Source organism: Chironomus tepperi, unplaced genomic scaffold, assembly GCF_022539635.2.
Source record: "Chironomus tepperi strain 1889 unplaced genomic scaffold, CSIRO-AGI_Ctep_v1 contig_223, whole genome shotgun sequence".
NCBI classification, from domain to species: domain Eukaryota; kingdom Metazoa; phylum Arthropoda; class Insecta; order Diptera; family Chironomidae; genus Chironomus; species Chironomus tepperi.
Window position 1 is genome coordinate 794,780 of NW_027226345.1, and position 25,350 is coordinate 820,129.

Consider the following 25,350-nt stretch of genomic DNA (forward strand, 5'->3'; position numbering starts at 1 on the left):
AAATTGAGTATGCACGTGTGAAAATGAAACAGCAACAAAAAAAGCTCAGCACACACCTCGGAGAGAGAGCGAGCTTTTTCAAGTTTTTCATGCACATTTCAATCTCAGTGGACTTTAATCGATGTCTCGATGTCTCGATGTACAGATTTCATAATAAATAATATTTCCAATTGACAGCAATCACTTGATATTGTGAAAGAATCTTAAAACAAGTTTTGGTATAAATGTTAAATGAGTGGATTTTTTTCTCTTTATTTTTCTCTTTTTTTTATTACAATTAAAATTTTTCAATATGTATCCCAATCTTATAAACTAGTTAGCAAATGAGCCTTTTTCTATTTTCATTTAAATTTTTTTCTTTCGTTTTATTATGTTGAGGGTCGTTCAAGTTATGACGTCCGAAATTAATAGGAGGGTATGACACTCCATATGGTGGGGATAGAGCAATGGTGGGTAACTTGTGTGGTGCGGCATGAGACCGAGTAGTCCAGAGTGTACAAAAAACAGTTAGAACTAGTCACTAACTAGACATGGGCTTGCCATCAACTAGTTAGAAGTGTTATAACGTATTTTTGACCACTTGAGAGTTTGGCTACAATATTTTTTGGACATGCTATGAATCGTATGTCGTGTAGGGTTTTGGTCGAGGTTTACCATCAAGCAGAGCTTGAAGTCGTCTCGGATTTTGTATGATTTGAGTCGATTCGAGTCCATACAAAATTCAGGCCGACTCCGAGCTCTGTCATCAAGGTGTTGCGCCACTGTTGCCCACCAATGTGATAGAGAGTTGCTTATAAAAAATTCCAATTTTCAGATAGACATCATTTATGGACGACACCCCCTCGATATGATTTAATTACAATTCGTAATTCTTACTTATTCAACGACGTAATCAATTGTCTTATTTATGTATATCTTTATCTCTGTCTTCGATCCATTTCATCGTCTCCATACGTCGTTGTCGTCTCTCTTTTTTTTCGCACTGTTAATGATATGGCATTTTTTGCAAACACCGAGGAGATGATGAAAAATAAAAAAAAAATAAACTTTCTAAAAATTATATTATTATAGAAAATGGCTCAGCTTATTAAACTTCGGTAAAAGAACATTTTTTACAAACGTATAAAAATACATATTTTTCGCAGACTTGGAGTCTTTGGGGTACTGGATGGATTCTGAGGGTCATTATGGATATGCTCATACATCTCTTGATCCATAGTATCAAGAACATCACCAGACTATCCACAACCACCATCTTGTCACCTCCCTAAAGCTGTCCAAAGCTCCCAAGTCTGAATATCTTCAAATAACTTGAAATATGACTTAATTTGAATGTGTTTTTTTGTTGTGCGGTGCAGCATAAAATAATTATGCATATATTGCAAAACATAGAGGGGTAGGTTAAATGATCATTCTATATACTGAATATAGCATATAACTCAGTAAAGCTATAAGAAAAGCTTTTGTTGTCTGATGCATCCAATAGAGCCTGTATACGTGTGAAATACACACAAAAATATGATAAAAAAAAGAGAGACATAATTTTTTAACACAATATTTAGCTATGTAATTATCCACCATTACCTTGTCCATTTCTTCCTCGCCTCATCTACATTGGAAAGGTCGTCTTTAAACAAATACATCCGCATTCCGATCATGTAATGACTGATATATTCATCCCATTTTAATGTCGACATATCAAATGGAAATAGTTCACGATCGGCACTATTTAAATTACTCCAAAGCTTCTGAACATTATCATTTGTAAATGTCCACTCATTAGTACAGAAAAATGAAATGACATTTGCAAATTTGTGGATCTTCTTATAAGTTTTTAGCAATCTAAATGAAAAACAAATTAGGAATGATATTAATTATTAGATAAAGTCACAAGATTGTAACCTTCATTGATCATAAACAGTGAAAGACAATGAAAAAAGAAGGAGAATAAATGAGCTGTTCCTTACCTTGGTTTTTTGCCAATGCATAGTATAATAAAGTCTATCAGCAATGCCGGTATTATATGCAAAAAAACTGTGTACAACTTATTCACAAATGCAGACTTATTCATAAAAAAGCAAATATACCTAAATGGGGAGATTAGATGACATGAATTTTAATGGCATAGAATTGACTTATTACTACTTTATTATTTCTTTTCATACAAAAAAGACCTGATCTTGAAACGGTTAAAGAAAAAGTTTCTTACTCTTACTCATTTCGATGGAATTTTGAAAAGTTCAGGGGAAAGCGAGTCAATCAGTGTTCAAGGAAAAATTCAGCGGAAATCTGCGTTGGTTTGTTTATACAAAAATTATGAATCATTTAACACATTTCAAGATGTTTCTGTTAACATTATTATGCAATATTGCGCAATACGTTAAGCCCTAATGGAAATAGTAAAAACAAAATCTGAATGATGTGAAGTCAGTGTTGTTGTTCGAGTCTTGACCTGTAAAAGCCAGTTTTTAAGTTGAGTTTACTTATGACTACAACAAATCTTAAATAGACAAATAGTCTATTATATCTAGACGTTTCTGACCTTGATGAACTTTTTGAATCAAACGATCAACAGCATAGATAATGACTTGGTTAAGCATTTGAGCATCAAGACAAGGCCTTAAGAGAAAACATGAACTTGCTTATGGAAATTCAAACTTGCTTAAACAGATCTTAAAAGTCCGTCTGTATCCCGAAAAGCACAATACGGTTAATTGATTAAAAATACAGCACCAGACTGTCGTTACTCTTAACTGGTAACACCATGCAAGAGCCGGCGTGACTCTGACTTGATAACACCATGTGATCGTGAATCTGTGGCCATGTGACCAAGTCACAGTCACGCTGGCATTGTGTTATAAAGTCAGAGTCATGCCATGCTGGTGCTTCATTTTGAATCGATCAACCGACTAATGCTATTCGAGATATGTCTTGTCATCCACATCATAGTTATCTGGTTTCAAGGTTAGCCTAACTCACAGTAGACTGCGGGACTGTCAAATTGAGATATAATCTCCAACATTATAAATCAAAACCGAGTCGTAAATCTAGACTAACAACACTGAATTGAATATGGAGGCAAAGTCAATTTAATAGATACACAAAATGCATAAAAGCAGCATGAAATCCTGAAGCTTAAAGCACAATGGGAGACCTAATAAAACAATAATCGACTATTTTTGGAGGTTATGTTGTTTGTGTGTGAAGAAATTATAAAAAAATAAGACTTAAATTTTTATAAGCTTGTATGAAAAGATTTAAAGTAATAAAACATAAGATTAAGTCATAAAAAAGTGTAATAATTACCATATTGCACTACTAAATGGATATATAAAACCATATCTCATATTTAGCTCTGTAAATTCGCCCCATTTCAATGGATTTTGCACGGATGATACATAATTGTAGATTGGAATGTTAAAATCTTCATTTTCAGCTTCGCTTGATCTCTTCTCACTTTTTTTATTTGCAACATCGTATGCCGATACAATCAACGCATTCACCTGATGATAATACAGCAATAAAAAAAGTAAAAATACGACAGTTAAAATCACTGTTTATTGATGATACAACTACATAAAGCTCAAGAAAGATTCACTCTTAACATTAAGTAATGATTTTAACAATCGACAGGCACAAAAAAAAGTAAAAGAGATGTAATTTCTTCATTTTTACATACCGTCATATCCACTGGTACAATATTCGCATTGATATTTTTGTCGCAATGCCTAAAAAAAATTACGTATACATTTCAGTCAACATTAAAGACATCTCATTAATGATGATTTCACTCAATTCATCATCATCAATGTGACTACAGCATTAAGTTAACAAAAAAAAGTCATTTTAAAGTCAAGTCTTACATAGTTCTGAGAACTCCTGAGCCAGCACCAGCAACTGTACAAATTAAATTAGCATAAAATTAATTAATTTAATTAACATATATCCAATTATTTTTTTTGCTAGACATACCGACACCTGTGGGTCCATAGAGATTATCAATCCATCCTTTGATTGGTTCCTTTGATGTTGAGGTAACAATTGCAGGTCGAAAAACTCCAACGGGCATATCAGCACATTCATTCTTGACTAAATCCTCTGCTAGAGCTTTCGTAAGTGCTAAAATGTTTGTGTTAATGCCAATGTTAATTAGCTACGCAAAAATTTCTTAATTTTTTATGAGTAACTTACTGTATGTATTAGGCCATTTATCGAGAATTCTGGCAATTAGGAAAAAAATAAAAGATTTTATGTAAATACAGTTACTAGGAGGTCGGTCTTAAATAACGTCGAATCCCGAACAGCACAACGTAAATCGTAAGACGCAACATCATCGGCAAGACGCGAATCCGAGTTGACTACTTGACTTATTGTCAAGATAATGACTAAACTTCCGGTCGATCCATTATCAGGGCAGCTGCTCCGAATCGACAACTAGTTATAATGGATTGACCGAAGGTCTAGTAATTATCTTGTCGACTTATGGATTGACCGCAGATCTTGTTGTCATCTTGACATTATGTCAAGTTCCCCACTCAGGGTAATTGCCCTCAAGAAATCGAAATGCGGTTCAGGTCATTGTGCCGCTCGGGATCATTTAAAAGAGAGGCTTGACGCTATTTTCTGACGAAAGTTTTTAAAAGGTTCGTTCACACAAGGCGTGGTTAAAAACGTCTATAATGTGAATGACTGCTAAGGTCAATTCATATAGAGGTTGAACTTACTTTGGTGTTATTTCTTCAATTGCACGTGAGTCCAATTTTGAAATGATATTATCCAAATGATCATATCCGATTGAGTAATCGTAAAATTTCTCCTCCACCGTATCGAGATGACAGTTTGAATAAGCCGTTGATACATGAATGAAACACTATAGATAAGAAGAAATAATAAAGAAAAAGAACAAGAAATAGAGGTCGCGTTTATATTATAATTGACTTTGAAATATACACAGTGTCTACAGTGTAGCACAAAAAAAACAGTAAGAAAGACACATGCAAATATCTAATGAAGGTCAAAGATTTATTATTTACTTTCAATTGTGTCATCTCCTTTCCCAACTGTATAACGTCTTTTGTTCCATGCACATTAATATCAACTGCAAGTTTTAGATTCTCATCAAATTTAATTGTTGCTGCTGCATGAAAGATGACGTTTATATTTGATATTAATGTCTGTCTATCGGTTAATGATAAACCCAAACCAGCAACTGAACAATCACCAGATATGGTCACGATTTTATGACGAAATTTCGGAACAGCTTCGCGGAGTTTATCAAAAAGCTAAAAAGAAAATATATATAAAGTAGTCATGTTATGCAATTGGACATTGAAACTTGAATTATATATATATATATTTTTTGTTGTCTACGATTAAGAAATTAATGTATTACCGGATCGTCAAATAGCTCCTCGATTCGTGTGTGTATATCTTTGCCTTTTTTCTTTCTTATCAGCAAGTAAATATTCTCAATTCCTGGACATGTTCGTAGGAGTTTGTCGATTAAAACTTTTCCCATAAAACCTAATTATCATAACATTTTGATGATGGCATATCCAATAAGAAAGAGAGAAAGAAAAGAGAGTCAGAGATTTTCTTTTAATAATTAGTAATATTAGTTAATATAGTCTTGGTCTTGTGTTGTTGTTAGCTATTACTTCATAGCTAGTTTCATTAAGTATGTGTTCAATATATTGAATATTTATTGTGTCACTGTTAATGCTGTTTAAATAATGTTAATTCCATTTTTCTGTTGTTTTCTTTTCAATCAGAAAAATGAAATGCTTTGCAATTTTTCATGTTCATCGATGTGTTTTTTTGCGTTGTAAGTTTTGTTAATGTCGTCTTAAGTTAGTGCAAATATGTTAAAGGTATGCATATATTGAATCACCTGTTCCACCTGTGATGAAAACATTGGTTCCATTATAAAAGTTTTGAATGGCGGTAAAATGCGAATCAGTTTTTGCTTCGTTCATATTTAGGTCAACAGTATTTGTTTGGCACGGCGGCGTCATTTCTTTATTTTAGACACAATTTTTATATTTATTTATTGTTAACAAAAAATGTTTTTTACACAATCTATAAGAAAGAAAAGAAGAGAAAGATGTTAAATATCGGAGGTGGATGAGCTTTTGTGCATCATTATTGTCCTAGCTCAACAATTCTTTTAATATCTAAGCAATCTTTCTTAAAAATTAACGGACATAATTTGAATTTTTCAAAAATACAACTGTCATTATTTCTGGAAAATTTTCCAATTTACTTCCGTTATTTGAAGGACAAATTCCCGAACAATCGTCAACAAATTCAATAATCTACATCATATGATGACTTTAACCTACAAAAAAATTTCCTCTCGACAGGACATAACCCACATACATATTTTGTTTACAAATCTTATGTCATCAACAACAACTTAATCAACCATCCAGAGATATGCAATTCCGCTCTTTTTACTAACACACAAGCTCAAGGAAGACATAATCGTATGACATAACATAACACAATATTATTCTGTAAGATCTACAATTCACACTAATGCGAAATGCTGTAATAATCATCAATAATTTCATCAATATCAATGCAAAATAAGCGAAGAAATATGTAAATAATAACGCAATTAGTCTTGCGTATGTGAAATGAAAGAGAAGTGAAAGAAATAAGAAAAAGAGATTCGAGAATGGATCAGTGAAAATGAAACTTGTTGAATTTCAACATATGTGGCACCGATCTTACCATGTGTTCAGTTTCACTCTCACTTGACATTGTCCTCATAGAACGTTAGTGATTTTACTTTCGGTCAATTGATTGCAATCTTAAGGTACGTGAGAAAGCTCGTGAATAATACTTGTGACTTGCTTATTCATTCATTTATTCGGCAAACTATTTCTTAATCATTTTTAAAAAATTACGTACGGGCAACGTACATATTCAAACAAACAAGTTATAGTGCAAAATGCCTTTAAAAAAACTTCACTTGAGCAGTTTCGGTTTGCAACACACATTCAAAAGAAAGTGAAGAAAGAAAAAAAAAATTGTACGTAGGTTCAATGAAACATTGAGAAATGCTTAATTAAATTATAAAAAAAAAAAAAAATCTTCAAGAGATAAATTTTCTACAAATATATGAATGGGAAATAACACACTTCAACTATCGGTTGTGGCTCTCTTTTCTCTGCATCATACACATATTGTAATAAAAAAAAGTAGTAATAATAATAATATAAGGAACTGGCACGGAGGTATACCAAAAATTAAATGGTTAAAATTTTTTTACATAATAACCTACTTTGGATATACTTACACACTTATATCTCTATACGAAAAAAAAAGATACAGCTCTTTTATGAATAATTTTATTACATTAATTTTTTTTTTTAACCGTTTTCTCTCTTTTTTATTGTATTCAATTATGTAACGATACAAAATTTTTGAAAACTCCTCAACACGACTCAAAATATACTTTTTTTTTTTCTTCTTTCTGTACAAGCGGAGATATGATGCGAGATGTGAGTGGTAGCCGAGCACAGTCGATAGTTATGTGAGAACAAATAATTGAATCTGTTGACGCTCGAGTCTTTTTTTTTATTTTATTTTATTTTTTTTTTTTTATCAGTTTCAGATCACTCTTTGGAATTCTTCTTCAAAATATAAAAAGTTATGCTACTTTTTGCATTATTTTTTCATTTTTTTTTTCGCTTTTCTCTTGCTTCTTATTCTTAAAACTTTTCACTCACTCACTCACTTGGTATTTGGGTTTCGCGTTTAAAGACGATTTCTATTTTTTTTTTTCCTCTTTTTTTATATATATTAATATAAGCACATATATTGTATACTTCAATTTCACTTCTAGACTATATTCTTATTTAACGAAAATAACACTTTCAATTATTTTATCAAAAAAAAAAAAAGGAAGTAAGATTACGAAAATGAAAATTCACTTTATGTCACGTTGCTTAGAATAAACTTTTTTGTGTATATATACTTTTTTTTTTCTTTTTTTTTCGTGTGCTGTTACATTCAATTTGATGTGCCACACATAAGTGCTACTTTATTATAAAATCAAATAATTGATATTTCCGCTTGTGACGCTTTGATCAACCTCCGTCCGTAGCTCGCAAAAACGCACTTTATACTGTAACACTCGAGCATGGAATGCTTGATAAATTTCAATATAGTTTTTTTTTTTTGGAAATGTTTTCTCTCCTCTTCAGGCTTTTTTTTCAGCTCCAGCTTATTATTCCCCTTCCAAAAAAAACAATCACACAATACTCAACGAATTTAAGTTACTCACAAAAATATATATATTATGTATATATATATGTACACAGCATCACAAACTATCTTGTCGTCCGTATTTAATATTGTCACATGTATACGTCACATGAACGTCTTTATATTACTGGGAATATCCATGTGATCAGAACTTTCCCTTTAAAATGGATGTTCTAATCCATTGTGATCGGGAAATATCTTCTTGATCATTCACTTATTAATTATTGACTTATTTTTTGTTAACTTCCAATGAATTATTACACTCCTTAATATCGTTCAAATAAATGACTACATTTTTTGCAGCACGAGTGTTTGCACTATGGCGTGTACTTTTCTGAATACTCTTAGTCAATCTTATCAGTGTTGTTTCCTAGACGGTCAGTCATCTGCAGTTAGAACTTTTTCAATTTTATGCAAAAAAATCCAAATTTTTATTCACTGGATCTGCATTTAAGCAATAATTTCACCACTAATTAACAAATTAAAGACTTCATTCATTATCTTTTGTTGGTAGTCCTTGAAATCGACAATTTCAAAAGTCAAACTTTTATTAATGAAATTGTTAAACAAGAGCTGCATCAAACTTTGCTTTTAAATGAGAGATTATATTATTAATTAACTTTTTACAATACATCTTTACCTCGATAGCCCATTGAAAAATGTGAAATTTGCAAACGGTTTTTATCACGGTTGACGTGACTTGAATACTTGATGAAAAATTTCTGTGTGTGGCGAATATCTGATTTTTTGAAACTTATGTTTTGATGAAATTATGGAAGTTCTATTTACTTAAATTAAATTTCAGCTTTTAGTGCTGTTATAATGATAATTAAATTGTAATGTTTTGAAAATTCCATCTTAATTCTGCAAAATATGATTTTGAAAATATTTTCCAGGTTGTTTTGATTACACCTGACCAACTAACCAAAATTTCAAATCACAATAAACCGTTAAAATTCAAATTATTTCAAACCGTTGAGAATAAATTAATTTAATTGGCTACTTTGATCACATCTCGACAAACTTGATAATTCAATTTTCGGACACACTGCATCTGACTCCGGAAGAAATCAGGAATGAAACTAACTGATAACAACACTGCATTTGATTGATGATAAACTCTAATCTTCAATACAGTCATACGACATTAATTCACTTTACATTTTTTTATAAATTCTTTTTATAGATAGGAACGAAAGTAAATCCGAAAGAATTTTCAGCTCCACAAATTATGAAAAATATGTCTACATATTCATTCTTCTCTCTTTTCTTCTTTCCTCCTCTTTTTGTATGATGATTTTTTGATGATGATAATAAAAGCATCAAACAGAGACAAAAGAAGACAAGTGAGATGGAAATATTAAAACTATCACACATCTACCTTATTTACTATATATTGTAATTTATAAAATACTTTATATTCTCTTTTTTGGCTTGTGATGCTAATAAATCAGTTCAAAGACTCCTAAATTTTGTCATCTTTTAGGCCCAAGTCTCCTCCCAATTCAATTATCTACTTACATCATAGAATCTCATGTCCGAATGTCTAACTGGATAGAATATAGATAAAACTAAGCACAAACAAAAATCTTTTCAGAGGAAATTAATTATAAAGCTCTAATTGAAGACAGCACTTTAGCAACTGAGAAGGAATAAAAAAAAATTGTTAGATTTCTCAACTTTTCTATGTTCCGTCCGGTTTTTTTCAGTAGGTTAGTAAGAATGAGTAAGTTAAAGTAATTTTTTATATTATACTGAGAGTTTTTACTTTATCATTTCTTACTTCTTTCTCCCCTTTCTTCCATTTTCATTTTCTTTTTCATGTCGTCGCGCGTCTTTTACGTTTCTTTTCTTTCATTCATGCTCTTGATTTCACTCAATGTACTCAATTCTTTCTCGATCGAACGTTCAATGCCGCTACAATATGCATATATGAAGCAAACGTACTTAATACTGAATAACAAGCATCTTAAGCGGATGCACTCGAAAATTCACCACAACCAGTGCATCGTTGTCGTTTTTTTTAACTTCTCTTTCCTTAAAATTTATGGATTATGCATTCATATTTTTTTACACATGATTTATGCCTCTTTCTCCTTCCTTACATCTTTACTGATTTTAGCCTTGGCATGTATCATTGCATTTATTTACGCATCATTCATTCACAGATTAGTACGATAAAAATGTGAATATTATTGTGAATGAATGTTGGTGCCAATACTCATATATGATCATCATCAGACAAAAGCTCTATGTAAAAAGCTCTCATAATAGCCGTTAATGTCTTCCGTGCGTATTATTGAGTATTATATCATTGTTACGAAATATTATCTCGATAGTGACCGCTCTCAACAGCTGATTGATAGATTGATTTTGTATACAAACCTCTTAGCTATGGTAATGACCCACATTAACTTAGTAAATATTAAATTTCTTCTTTCAACTCTGTTCGTAGCTGTTTTTCTCGGAATATAAACACTTTTGGTACGTAAAATGTGGAAAATCCTTCTTTTTAGACGTTTATCTCTTTACTTTAACACTTTATACACAAATAAAACGTAAATCTTGTTTTAGGATTCGTCATGATATTCGCATAAGTATAAATCGTGACTCTAAAATTAGAGCTTAATCGAATTTCTTTTGTTACAATTAACACGCTCCACATGGAGCTGTTTTAGAAGAGACATTGTGGGATCCTTATGATTATTGCCAAAAATTCTTGGATATTGATTTTGGATACCCGATCGGCACATATTGGTTTACTGTCGCCTCGTCGCAGTGATCTTAATATTTCAATATTTGCCGATCGGGATAAGATTTTAGGAATATTTGACCAGAAAACCGGCAAACTGATTATTGATATGACACTAAATGACTCCCCATCCTTGTCGTTGCCTTCAAGGTTCTTCACATAAAACGTGCAATGATTCCTGTAAATTGGTAGTTACCGCTTGCCAATCACCAATATCAATACTGTGTCTATCATTGCGATGTCAGCAAAGCAAATAAGTAAATCTGCTTCTCAGAATCCATATCCATACAATTCGTCTTTTGTCATCGACTCGATATTTTATTTTCATCTTCCAGTGAATTTTAGTTAGCAATAATTTTGTAAACAAAACGTTTACTTCATTCTTCGATTGATTTAAGAGACAAATATGGTAAAATAAACATGAATGCCACTTACCTTTCACATTACAATATTGTTCAAGAGCACTTCCGATCATCTTCATATCCATTTCAAGTGATTCACACCAATTCACACAATAAAGTTCATTTACTGGTCTTTTAAATAGCGCGGAAGTTTTTGGATTTTGTTCGTTTGTCGTTATTTTTTAAATTTGAATCCTGCGTCTTTTGGATTCACAAAAAAATTACACAAAATGATGCGAAAATGTTTGGTCATATTTCAATGAGGTTTTAATGTCTTTAACTAACTTTTAATTAGTTTAACCTAAAAAACTCATATTGAAATAGGTTCCTTAGTTAATTACAGTCATAAAAATTAAAAATCACAAATTATGAAGAAAAGTAAACATGCATCAGTGAGAAATTGTGTGTAACGGTCTGGTCTCCGGTAAAAACATTAATTAACTTAGTTAAATAACTGAAAACTCTGAAACATTGTGTAAATTAGTGATTAATAGATAAAAACTTATCAATCTAGTGAAAAAAGTGTACAAAATAGTGTTAAAATTCAAAGAAATCTTGAAAAAATAAAAAGACAACAAATAAAAATACTGGAATTAGAAGAATTTTATTAATTGCAGTGATATTTCCAAAGATCAGTGAATAATAAAGTACAAAATACGTCATATAAGTCGTAAAGTAAATAAAATATTTAAATCCAGTAGTGAATAAAGCGTAATTTGTAAAAAAATCATATTTATTAATTGAATAGCGGAATTTTTTAAACATCCAAGAGTGTTCATCCCAATAATACGTATAAGCATGTACTGTGTACGTTATGCTAAGCTATAAACTATAGTGAAGAAAAAACAATAGAGAAAATATATACGAGAAGTGTTATCAGATGTTAATATTTTTGTTAATTTCATTGTTAAATAAATTTAACATCCATAATACATGAAAGGATATACAAGAACTTATAATCATGTAATATATATAAAGTCGATAAACGTGAAATAATTGTAAGTTATTTTTATAAATCTAATTCTAAATTTAGATTTCATTCAGATTTTCATTTATACTCTATTTGATATATTTTTGTATATATATGATATTTCGTAATATCAAAAAAAGTGATTTATACAAAGTTATTTAAACAAGTTCATCAAACTCAATAACAAAAACTAAAATCGTTAATTGCTATTAAAAGAAAAATCATTAAATATTTTCATCTGCATCTATACAATTTACTCAATTTTTATTTATACTTCCATTATTTCATCTCTTATTCTCGTTTTTTCATTTCCAAAAATAAGAAGAAAGACACTCAGTTATTTAAACAAAAGTTTTCGAAAGTAAGCAACTTTAGTGTACTCGACCTAATTCTTCTAGTTTTCAAAACTTTTATTTCTAATATTAAATTTTTTTTACACTTAATTATATAATTCAATGATTCGACGCTCATGAAATTTTGCGATTTGTGGCTAGTAAACAAACCATAATCTCTTCTCATTTTAGGTATATCTAAAAAAATTTATTAACATTCAACGAGGAACGGATAAACATTCATCAATTGCGAAGTTAAGGTAATCATCATAACCATGTGAACTCAAGCACTGTGTCTTATCAATAAACTACTGAAGGCTAAAACATTTTCGTGGGAAATGTTGATTTCAACGTTGATTAAAAATAGAATATCACATCGATCATTATCTTTACGGCCACGAGAACAATAAAAACTGGATCATATATAGTCGGTTGTTCATGTCGCAATGTGATATCAGCCTTTAGCGTACAACGAAATGATAATATTTGTTAAATGAGACAATATAAAGTCATACGTCAGATAATTTAAAAGGAAATTCCTCCATACTCCAATTCAGAATTCAGATTGATTCATCAATTTTATGCTTCATATAAAAATTTTTTCATTTTCTTCTATGATTCAATTATAAAAACAATGACAATATCGTTCTCAAAATAATTTTCTGACCTGATGCATATTAGAATATTATTTTTTCGGATGGTGACATAAATTTAGGTCATAAAAATTCTTCAGTTAAAACTGAGATAATCCTTCAGATCATAAAATAATCCGTTCAAACTAATATTCAAAGTTTAGTGTATCCTAAAATAATAACAAATTAGTTTATTGCTGTACGTTCAAAAATATGAAGAAGATGAGAAAATTGCCAACAACAAAAATTATGAATATAAAGAAGACCAACGTGTAGAAGATCAAAAAAGTGAAAAAATTCCCAGTGACAAATTTAAGCCGATTGACGTAGGCGCATTTTCCAAAAAATAATAATTAGTGAAATTCGATAAGAAAGTTAATTACAATCCAAATTACATTAATCGAAGGTAAATTCACCGATCAGAACTTTACTGTGAATGGATACAATTTGATCAAAATCCTTATCTATGAATAACTGGTTCAGTACCCGGACGTCTAACAATGATAAGAATATGCATTTATAGTGTTGTTTGATAAATATTTAGTTTTATCATGACATTCAGTGAATGAAGTTTGTTTTGAGAAGGAATTGTCATTGAAAATTTGTGATTAATATTCTAAAAAACCTTATAATTGTTAATTTGGTTCATATTTGAAGGATTTTAAACATAAAAGTGCTTCAAAACCGTACAAATGTTTTATAAAATTGATGATTAAAAGTTGTCAATGCTTGCAAAACCCTATAAATGTGCAAAGTCTCTTAAAACCGTATAAATGTCATTAAAAATGACCTTAAAACCATACAAATGCAATCAAATACGATCTTGAAACCATACAAATGTCATCCAAAATGACCTCAAAACCATACAAATGTAATCAAGATCACTAACATTTATATGGTTTCAAAATATGACTACATTAGAAAGTGACTAAAAAAAGCGTTTAAAAACAGCAACATGCAAACTTACTATGCCTCACTGCTCATATAATTCAACCGATTCGGTCGAACAGTCAAAACAAAAGTTATGACACATCATGCCTCTCATCAACCTTAAACGATTCTCTATTTAATATACTCAAAAAGAGAACCATTCTGAGCCTCTAATTCTCACATCTGTCGCGAAAATGAAAATAAAAACAAAAAACAATTTTTTTTTTTAACCCAAGTTGAATGAAAAGAGGCTTAGGTCTACCGCTCATTACGTTCGCGATCTATGTGTTTTGCAGATCGCCAAGGTTTCATAAATCAAACATAAAGTCAGTCTTCTTCTTAGTCGTGACCGTAGTGCTACAACAGTGCTTAGCACTTTATATATTTATATTTTATTTTATAACCATTCATACATGCATGAAAGTTGAGTTTACTTTTGCGAAAAATAATATATAAATATGTATATCGGACTGTGAATGTATTAATTTAAGTTCAAATGGAACAATATATAAAAAAAAATGGAAAATAAGAAGAAAATTTATTTGATTTTTCTACAATACTATGGTAAAAATTATATGAGCGGGCTTCAGAGTGGCACTTTTTTTTCATTGTAATATTCACATTAATGTACATTATTATCAATGTGTGAAGTAAGTTACCTTTTTTGGTTTACGTGAGGCTCTGCACATTTAGTCATTAAATGGTTGCATTTTGAAAAGGAACAGTGAGCTAATAGGTTCAGTTTTTATATCGATCGCCATTAGCATTTGATATAATCAGAATAGTTAAGAAGAAAATTAATGAAAATGTGCAAAAACACAGATAATGTAAATAAAATAAATACTTTTTTTTGGTGTTAAGCTTGTGATCGTGACGAAAGATTAGCGTGGAAAAATACATTAAATCTAATTTTTATTTTTTCATTTCTGGATCTCATTTTAGGATCGATTTTTATCGATGTTTTCTCCCAACGTGAAAGCTACCCTTGAGAAGCATAGCATAGGAGTACCACAAAGCTTATCATACTTACCAAAACAATATAATGATGCTTCGACCGTGACAGGTAAGCGCCAGATCATCACTTTTTGCTTATTATCCTTCTCAGGCATGTTTATCTTCCGTCCCTTTATGAGTCATACTGGATTAGTCCTAAAATATGATAATAATACTCATAAAATAAATCTGCATAAATCAAGAGAAAAGGATGATAAATTTGCAGAAGGACATTTTTTTTTGGGAATCTCTAAAATATTTCTATTTGTGCATTCATTAGATCTTTGTAGTTCAGACGCAGATGAGGTCGAGATATTTTCCCTTATTGAAGAGCAAATACCAAAATATAAAGTACGAGCGTGCAAGATAACAAATTTCTCTGGCACATCCAATCAAGTAAGTATCTCACGTAGACCAAACAATCATGTCAATCACTGACTAATTGAAACATTTTGTTGTCTCTTTTCATGATTCTTTTTTTGTTTGTACACAAACCAAAATTGTCATCAGGACTTTGAATTTGTCAAATTCCCCGCATTGAATGTCCCAGAGAACATCGGTCTCGGCTTAACATCCGATCAAATAAGGGAAACTTTAAATTACTTCCGTGAGTTGTTATTGTATTTAAAATTTATTGTTAATGCCTTGTGTATGATCAGTTCTTCTTGTTATTTCATCATCATGTTCTTAAGTTACCAAGTGAACTGTACATACTTGTATGAATGTGTGACTTATGAATATAATTGTAATTGTGTGTTGACGTATTGACGATGAAACCACAAAAGTGTTTTGTAAATGTGGCAATGAAAGCGCATTTCACCCGCATTAAAAATGAGAATGTGCACCGGTTGATAATAATTTTGAAAAAATAACGGTTATCAAAAATTTGAATTGAGATAATAAAATTTGAATTGTAAAAATACGTTAAAATTGTTGTAAGAATCAGAAAGAATTTGTTGCATTTTCGGGACTGTTTTTGTGGTTTTTGACCTGATGTCTTTGTGCATTAGGCAAAATAAAGCAGTTTCAAATAACAATAAACAAAAGTTGAACAAAGTGCGCACCGCAACGTCACTTTCTCATCAAGAAAATGCGCAAAAATGTACGAAATAAGTAAGAATCCCGTGACTAGTGATGTGTTATCTCGCTCAATTTCTTCATTTCCTTTTGCGAGTTTTTGTCGTGCGGTGCATGATAAGAACTCCATTCATAATGAAAGTAAAGTGGAGAGTGAGTAACATTCTCAATTTTTTTTGTTGAGCCTCTCTAGAAGGCTGAGAACGTCAGAGTTATTTTTTCTATGTAGACTAAACGATGTGTGCGCCGCTCACTATAAATCGCTCTACAAAAAGTGCACACATTTAAAACTTTGACTAAAAATAAACTAAAAAAAATTTTTTTTCTTCTCTTCTTTTATATTTTCATTGATATAATGAAAAACGAAAACCTTGGTTCAGTATTCGTTAGACTATCAATTATAATGTATATATGATTTTAGTAAAGCATTTGAAGAAATATAAAAAAGATTTCTAATAGTGAAAAACGCGTGTGAAGTGATCAACTAGCTAAATATTATCGCGGAGTCATAAAGTCCGTCCGATAATGAGAATCGTTTGAAGTTTGTAGTCAAAAATCATCTCCATCCACTCAACTTTTGTATTCCTTTCAATTGACGCAGTTCATTGCGCTAATTATGCAGGAGTCGACTCATCGACTATTTGGAAACAAATCTCATCTCTTTATTTTAAACAAATTTTATTTTTGGACTTAAATAAGACGTTACGCAAACTAGTGCTTGTTTGCGGATTTTTCTTCAATTTTTTTTTTCTTCCCTTTAAAATTTTTCAGTTCACACGAAAAACAGTCACGAAATTTTTTATAAAAATTCTTTTTTTTTGTTCATTTCGCTTAATAACGGACTACACATTTATATGATGATACAGGCTAGGTCTTGTAGCACAAAAACATTTCCTCAAACATTTCATGGAGAAAACAAAGCTTAATCAATCTGTTATTCTCTAAAGGATTATTGTATTTTGTATTTTTGGCATATGCCGTGATGGTCACTAAACATCATCGATCCAACATTGAGTTCTGTATCTGGTATTTTTGAGTGCCTTTTTGCGAATAGCTTTCTGTCATATTTTTATTATTAACAAATTACGTCACTTTTTTGCGATCATATGATAATTGATTTTTAAAAAACGGTATAACTGATGTGCAAATATATTTTGGTACGCATTTTGCACAAACTTACTTTTGTGTTCTTAATATGATGTGAATATGTCACTTGAAATTCTGAAGAATAGATAAAAGGTTTCTCAATGCCGCATGATACTATTGTTCTTTTAAAAGGGACTGATTCATTGATGATAAGGAGCATACCACTTGAATTCTTATTTTTATACAATTCGACAATCTTGATTTCTTTTGGAATTTTCTAGAAATACTTTACAACTTGAATTTGTACTTAAAACCGTTAAAAATATTTTTGAATTCAAAAACTGCTAAAAACATAAAATTCAAATTTGTCGTGACCGTTATATTCAAATTAAAAGTGACGCTTTAATTTTGAACTCTAACTGATTGCCAATATTCAAATTTTAAGTGACCGGTAAATTTTGAACTCTAAGTTATCATTGATATTCAAATTAAAATTGACCGTTGAATTTTGAACTCTAAATTGTCGTTAATATTCACGATTAATATTCAAAATCACAGTGACCGGTAAAATTGAACTTCTCATTCAAAAGTTCAAATCTTAGATTGACAACGGTTATGCATTAAAAATTCACATTAAAATCCTCACGTCCAATTTGATGAAATTCCTTTTATCAATAACTACACAAAATAAGATAACAATGCGCACTGTTCATCAATCGACACCATGTCTTTATATTTTGCTAATTACTGTTGTGTATTTTTTTTTCCGCAAATTCACTGTGTGAATGAAGACAAAAGAGTAATAATAAAATTGCAAATATGACATACCTTCACGGCGTGTTGACAGTAATTGAAAAGAATTATGCTGTACGATCGGCACTAAGCACTCCTCCGATTTGTAAAAATAATTTTTATTGCTTCCTCACCTAACCAATCCACACAATGTATCATATCGAACGTACTTGCTGTTATCTGATTATTATGGTTTTTTGTGCTGTTTATTTGACGATTAATTAGTTGAAGGGAAACGATAAAAAGCTATTAAACTGTTTATAAATTGTAAGACCGGTGTGGAAAACTTTTTCATTTCTGTTTTGACATTATCTTGATATACACACATACCCTGCAATAACTGCTCGTTGAAAGGAATAAAAAAAGAAGTTGGACGATTTTATAATTTTTTATCGACATTTAATTAAAAATTACAATGTCTCTTACCGTACACAGTTATGGTCATCATCAGCCGAAACGACCATCGGTCAGACGACGAAGGATGGAGCACAGTAAAAGCGATATTAATAATAATAGTAGATTAACACAAAGTACTTCACATGACAACTGCAATTGTTTTGTATCCTCAAATCCCAGCAGTTCTAGTCGACACTTTGAAAATACTCTTAAAGTGCTTGACAAAAAGCGAAATTTTAGAAAAACATTTAGTCTATCGAGTATTCGAGAGGAGTCACAAAGTTTTCTTGATTTGGAACTTGAAATCGCTGATCGATTACGCGAATTAAAAGAGAAAAGTGCCATAAGTTTAAGTAGATTAAATCTTGATGAGGACGATGATGGAATTATATATTTTATGTCTCGCGATCGGAGCGGTTCAACGAATCTTAAAATGAGATTCGTCAATTCATTGAGTAACCTGTCGACGATAATACGTAATGGAATAAATAAAATTAATGATAACGGTAAATTTTGAGTCTTGAGAAAAATGTTAAGCAACAACAATAACATGATTGTTTACATGCATTAATGTGTGCATTCTCATTTGGTAGTGAAATGTAATGAATGATGAATGAATGTTGCCTATGCTCTACATCTGTCTTGTGTATAACATGTGATCTGAGGTGGAAATGATTGATTGATTTTTAAAAATTACACCAAATTTGAATTTTTGGTGAATTTTCACATTCTGTGGTGAAGTTCAATAAAAACAAGTGGTGAATTCGAGTAAAATTAAGAAAATTTAATTTAATTAATGTTAGGAGTTATAACTGTCTGATTGCATAGATATTTATTTGACATTACAATTTAGTGTTATTGATCTACGTGTTGTAGTTGTAAAATTAATTAAAATTTAAGGTAAAAAAGATTTTTGAATGAAAATTTCAAATATTTTCTCTAAATTTGCTTTAAACCAGTTTATAGCTTCAAATTTATGACCAAGATAACGATGTTTACAGTAATATTAAGTTATCAACCTTTTCTTTGATATAAGTATGAGTTTATAAGATCAGATTTGGAATTTTTAAAGATAAATTAAATTTTCATTTAAAATTATAACAAGTATCAAAAGAATGCTTTAAGTGGCTTATTAATACAATTTCGACAATCCTTAATTGATAAACATGTCACGAAAATAGGTAAAATTAAAATATGGCTGAATTTTAATTTTAAAAGTCATTGCGAAAATGTAAACAAAAACTTTGACCTTAATATTGTCAAGTGGCATTTATGAATGGAACGTAATCTCTTTAAGGATAACAAATGACTAAGGTTAATGTTTACAACCATGACAGTATAGCAATCAGGTTTAGTTAGCTTGTAATACAATATAAATGAAAATTCCAAAATTAACGGACATTTCAAATTTGAAAATTCACTAACAACGTCAAAAAAATAATTCAAAAATTAAAATAACGGTTAAAAATTTGGACTCAATCAAAAGAATGTTAAATTAAATTTATTAACGAACATCAAATTTCAACTCAGATCACTTGATTGTTGTTGTCTTCATGTCTGTGTGTTTGAGTTAGGGAAAATTCAAAAAAACACAACAACAAACATTGTTGCTCTCATGTTTTTCATCTTAGTCCCCTTCACTTCCTCCAATGTTTCATGTGATACGTGAAAAACATTACAGAATCATTATCCTTGCCTCTTCTTTATTACGTCATTCTTTTTCGATGCGAATTAAAAGTTAGACGCTTTTCAAAAAAAATTTGTGGAAATTATAAAAAAATAAATTAATTAAATAAGAAATCTTAAGTACTTAAGACTTTATATCCCAGTGAACTAAAAAACAGCAAAAAAAATGTTTAGTCGTGTTGTGTCAAATTTTCGTAAAAAGACAAGAAAAATTGGACAGAGCAAGTCCTTATCAAGTTCATTATCTTCTGATGAATTATTTTATCGCTGTAGTAATTATCATCAAGTCGAAAAGAAAGTTTTTGCGACAAATTCACCTTCATTTGACGAGAATGATGAAAATATAATTTTATCAAGTAATGCTACTTGTAATAGCGACGCACAAGATTCCACGATTTGCGATAACAATGAATCAGGTTGAGATAATGAATATACCTTAATAACTTATAAAATGGTGGAAATGAGAGCAAAAATGTTGTTGTTTACACATTAATTCATTAAGTTTTTATGATTATGTTTATTACTTTTATCGAATTTGGTTCCAATTCCAATATTTATGTCTCATTGCGCAATTTTTTTTCTTTAATTTATTTTTTATAGTCCTGTCTGGAAAAAGGTGCTCCGAAATGACAACATGCTATGATGATATTGAAGCGGTGACAAGATTACTGCAAGAAAAAGAAAAGGTACTTAAAATGTCAACAAAATACCCCAAAAAAATAGTTATCATTAAAAATTTATCAAAACAAAAAGAGTTCCAAGATAATTTCAAGGTTGATTGAATGTTTTTTTTTTTTTTTCATTTGTCACGTATTTAGGATCTTGAATTGACTGTGCATATAGGAAAGGAACTTTTATCACAAAATACACAATTAGAGAAAAGAATATTAGAATTAGAAGGAGAGCTTAGAGGTGCTAACGAAAGTATTTCACAACTTAGTCATGAGTTGGTGCAAAAAACTGAGCTTATAAATATATTAACGGAGAACGAGGAGGTGCTTACTGAGAATGGTAAGAATTTTTTTGCAAAATTATGGACATAAATTCCTGCACTGCAGTTATCACAACAACTTCTATTAATATAATTCCTTATCATTTCTTTTTAGCCTCGCCTTCATCATCAAAATTAGTCAATATAGAACTGATACAGAGAAAAATCAATGTTCTAGAAAAAGAGAATAAGAAGCTTCATTCAGAGGTGCTACAAGTGCAAGAAGCAGCAGATGAGATTGAGGAACATGAAAAGAGATTAATGCAAGATCTCAGTGAACAATTAAATTTAACAAACTCACAGTATGAAGGTTTAAATCTAGAATTGGAGAGGTATAAGGAAGAGAATCGATTGCAGAATGAGCAGATAGCTAATTTATCGCAAAGGCTGTCTGATGCGGAATATCGATTACATGAGCTATTGACTGAAAATGAGGAAGCATACATCACATTGAGTGTAACAAAGGAGAATCAAAATTTACTTGCGTCGGAATTATCCGAGTGTAAGAGTCGATATCAAGAGACTTTAACACTGCTTCAAGAGGCTCAATTGTTATTACGCGAGAAACAGCGACGCTCACAACCTCAATCAAATCGCAGTTCTCTTTATGTGCCAGGGGGAATTCAAGTTATTCCACAATATAATCCAGAATCACTGGCCACAGAACTTATGGAGTCATCGATGTTCTCAGAAAATAGCAGTCTTGATAGCGGGATTAATTCCGACCATGGACATAATAAACAAGTTCCTCAATTCCAGAAAGTTTTTGAAACAGTTAAATGTGCTGGAAACAATACATTTACTGGATTTGGTGATTCACTGGCATCAGAACTTAACATATTATCATCACAGCCTCGTATGTCCAGCTCAGTATACTCGACGGACAGTATCAACAAGTCAAATATGGACAAAATTCCATCATTTTCAATGTACAGTTCAATTTACGGAAGCCAAAAGAATGATGAAGCAGCCTCAACTGTTTCTGACGATTATAATAGTCATCGACAATTTGGAATGATGGGTTGTCCCGGCGCACAAGATTTAGAAACAGCACTCAAAAACCTCAGCTCAGCGGAAATCATCAAACGACGAACAGAACTCTCTTATGGCACATACAATTATGAGAATGAAACAGCTATGACACCAGAAAGTGTATTTTCTAACATGTCGGCATCAACTGGGTCATCAATGTCATATTATCGCTATCCTAAAAAGTTGGAAATCGTCAAGCCTTTAGAGGTAATATGATACTATATTTATTGATATTCGCGCATATGCTGTGCCAATTTTTTTTTTCATACCTGCTTCATTAGCGCATTTATGTTATCTCGGTACACATTTACTGATGAGGTGACTGACTTATCAATATATTAGTTAATTTTAGCTTTTTTTAAATACTTTAATTAATAAGTTAATCACACTTAATAGATTTAATCGGTCAAGCTTAATTAATTAATTGATATTTATCGAAAATTTTCCACAACATTTCCTACCTAATGGAATTGAGCAATTAAATTCACATCGATTATGTCACGAAATTATGCAATTATATTGATTGCAATTTCAGACTGTAACGGTTTTCAAAAATTTAAATTTCTTGTGACCTTGAAAATTTTAAATTTTTGAAATCCGTTAAATTATTAAAGGTCTCTCAAATATTCAGTACTATTGACGAAATGCGCTATATTTAGACTTGTCTTTAAATTATTCCAATTCCGACACATCTAATTAAAATTGTCTTTCTTTATAGGGTTCAATAACGTTGAATCAATGGAAAGGACTTGCCACACCTACATTAGACGGACTTCTTCATGACAATGAGCGTGTAAAAGTACGAGGTGAAAAAGGATTGGATGAATTTGGCCTACAAATATACTGTTTGGGTGATGTCGAGGAAGATGTAGAAGAACTTCCGTCGTTAAAGCATTTCGAACCATCCTCATGCATTTATACATACACAGACAGTAAAGTTTTACATCACGATGATGGTGCTTCCATAACATTTAGTTTACCTCCATCACGAATGTCAACGTAAGTATACTTGATTTAATTATGTCACCAAATTGACATAACTGAGTAAATAATTTTATTTTTAATATTTTGCAGCGCACCGCCAACACCTCGAATTGGACTGTCCCGAAGAAATTCATGTAGCACATTTTCGGTTAGTAATGGATTAGCGTCAATGCTTAATGAGCGTGGAATATCTGCCGTAACGCCAAGCTGTCTAAACACGCCATCTGGACCAAACTTTTCTCCAACCCTTACACCATGTAACTCTCCTGAATGTCAATCACCAACATTAGAAAGTCAAGAGGCTCACAATAGCGTTTCACTTACATCATTTTTGTCAACAAGTGCTGGATTATTAAAGAAGAAAATCACTAGACAAAATAATAATAAAAGCAATACCAATAATCAGGAAACTGATAAGGCTGCAATAATCTTAGAGCAAAAAGTGAAACAAAGAACAATTAATTTATTAAAGGAAGTGGATACGCTAGGAATTGAAAATATTTTACCCGCCATCTCATCGTCATCATCATTATCATCAGGATCACGACTTATTAATAAACCATTGGCCCTACATAGCTCAAATATTTATACAACACGTTACAGTCCAATGACACAATTAACTAGCCTTAAACATTTATCGGATAACAGGAGGAAATGTAATGAGAGTTCGTCTGAAAGTGATAAGAAATCAAATGTGAGTGCCAGTAGTTCAACAAATAATAATAATAATAATAATAGTTCGAGTCCTGAGGCGCGTATTAAGCAGAAACTTCAGAGGCACAAAACCCGCCGAAATTTAAATGCTGTTCAAAGGCCTGATTTAGGAACAGTAAATGGAACTAAAGCAGCTGATAAACCTAAAGATACTCAATCCAAGCCAGGAATTGTTGGTGGATTTGTGGGAAGTATAAGTTCAATATTCTTCGGACGAAAGGGAGGCTTCCTGTAAACTTACTGAGGAACATAACTTATGTTGAATACGCTTTCATTAAGTTTTAGTCGTTAATTTTATATATATCTACTATTAAATTATAGTTAACTAAAGAAAAATTTTGTAGACAATGGAAAACACCCATAATGATGTTCCTTAAAACTGTGTTTCATTGCCACTTCCAAATTTTTGACAGTTTTTAACGTATTTTTACAATTTTGAATTAAGCTTTAAAAAGTTTTGAATTTTTTGAAAACCGTTAAATTTGATAAATTTGTTATTAACAAGGAAGAGAAAATGAAAATGCACTTTTGACGGACATCATGGCTGAGTGCTACCAATTAACAGCAATATGTTCATTTCAAAACATACACAAAAAGTTTTTAATTTATTTTTTTAAACATATTTAGTATCTGCCAATTTAAACGTAGCATGTAGTTAATTAAACAATAATTTTTAATGTGGGTTGCGAGCATAAGCTACTCGCATATTTACTTAAAAATTATTATGTGGCTGTTTTTACTGTTTCTACATTTAGTTGCTTTGATAGATAAGTTAAATTATTATTCTAAATTCAAAAATTGGTGTCTTATCCTTTAATTTCATCCAAAAAATATGAAAATTTATAATGTGAACTGTATAAAATTTTTAGATGATTATTGAAAAATGGCCTTATTGACTTAATAAACACGTTAGTGCGTTAGTGATGTATAAAGATTATTTCGTAGACAAAGAAATGAAATTTAAAAGAATTTCGACACAATTTTATCATTTTTTTTGCTTATCCAGCAATGCCATAAACGACGAATTTTATGGTTTTTTTTTCATAATTACAGTGTAAAATAATAGTTTATAGTCTTCTTACTCTTCTTTTATTGACCATATAAAAAAAATACGTTAATTAAAGCAACAAAAAAATACAGAGTTTATGATTCAGATTTTATCATATTTTAATTAAACATGTTGAATCGAGTATTAAATAAATGAAAGAATTTTAGGAAAAAAAATAAAACTGAAAAAACCTTCAGAAATATTAAAAATTATGTTGCATTTTTTAATTCCATTGAATTGCTTGTTTCAGGTGTGAATTA

The 25,350-nt window shown here is 30.7% G+C and overlaps 2 protein-coding genes across 12 annotated transcripts; one reads left to right on the plus strand and one right to left on the minus strand.

The window, feature by feature from the left end:
* Window positions 1-213: 213 nt before the first annotated feature.
* Window positions 214-18,557, minus strand: LOC139090979 (fatty acyl-CoA reductase wat-like). Of its 8 annotated transcripts, XM_070640891.1 has the most exons (14): window positions 18,276-18,557; window positions 15,322-15,440; window positions 5,891-6,078; window positions 5,393-5,523; window positions 5,034-5,282; window positions 4,725-4,870; window positions 4,192-4,220; window positions 3,973-4,119; window positions 3,864-3,897; window positions 3,680-3,728; window positions 3,307-3,503; window positions 1,968-2,087; window positions 1,585-1,842; window positions 214-1,489 (listed from the first exon to the last, which is right to left on the minus strand). In XM_070640891.1, the coding sequence occupies exons 3-14, from the start codon at window positions 6,012-6,014 to the stop codon at window positions 1,402-1,404; spliced, it is 1,572 nt and encodes a 523-aa protein (XP_070496992.1). In that variant the 5' UTR covers window positions 6,015-6,078; window positions 15,322-15,440; window positions 18,276-18,557; the 3' UTR covers window positions 214-1,401. The 8 variants fall into 8 exon arrangements, with proteins under 8 accessions (XP_070496992.1, XP_070496997.1, XP_070496991.1 ...); XM_070640896.1 differs by lacking the exons at window positions 15,322-15,440; window positions 18,276-18,557 and adding an exon at window positions 10,660-10,869; XM_070640890.1 differs by lacking the exons at window positions 15,322-15,440; window positions 18,276-18,557 and adding an exon at window positions 9,796-10,571.
* On the plus strand, window positions 12,306-25,011 carry LOC139090978 (trafficking kinesin-binding protein milt-like). 4 transcript variants are annotated; one of them, XM_070640889.1, is made up of 10 exons: window positions 12,306-12,425; window positions 12,922-12,989; window positions 15,234-15,354; window positions 15,565-15,680; window positions 15,795-15,891; window positions 20,922-21,007; window positions 21,140-21,332; window positions 21,428-22,551; window positions 23,063-23,343; window positions 23,419-25,011. In XM_070640889.1, exons 3-10 carry the CDS (start codon window positions 15,249-15,251, stop codon window positions 24,275-24,277), a joined length of 2,862 nt encoding a protein of 953 aa, XP_070496990.1. In that variant the 5' UTR covers window positions 12,306-12,425; window positions 12,922-12,989; window positions 15,234-15,248; the 3' UTR covers window positions 24,278-25,011. The 4 variants fall into 4 exon arrangements, with proteins under 4 accessions (XP_070496990.1, XP_070496989.1, XP_070496988.1 ...); XM_070640888.1 differs by lacking the exons at window positions 12,306-12,425; window positions 12,922-12,989 and adding an exon at window positions 14,977-15,118; XM_070640887.1 differs by lacking the exons at window positions 12,306-12,425; window positions 12,922-12,989; window positions 15,234-15,354; window positions 15,565-15,680; window positions 15,795-15,891 and adding exons at window positions 16,741-16,902; window positions 18,675-19,141.
* The last annotated feature ends 339 nt before the right edge of the window (window positions 25,012-25,350 follow it).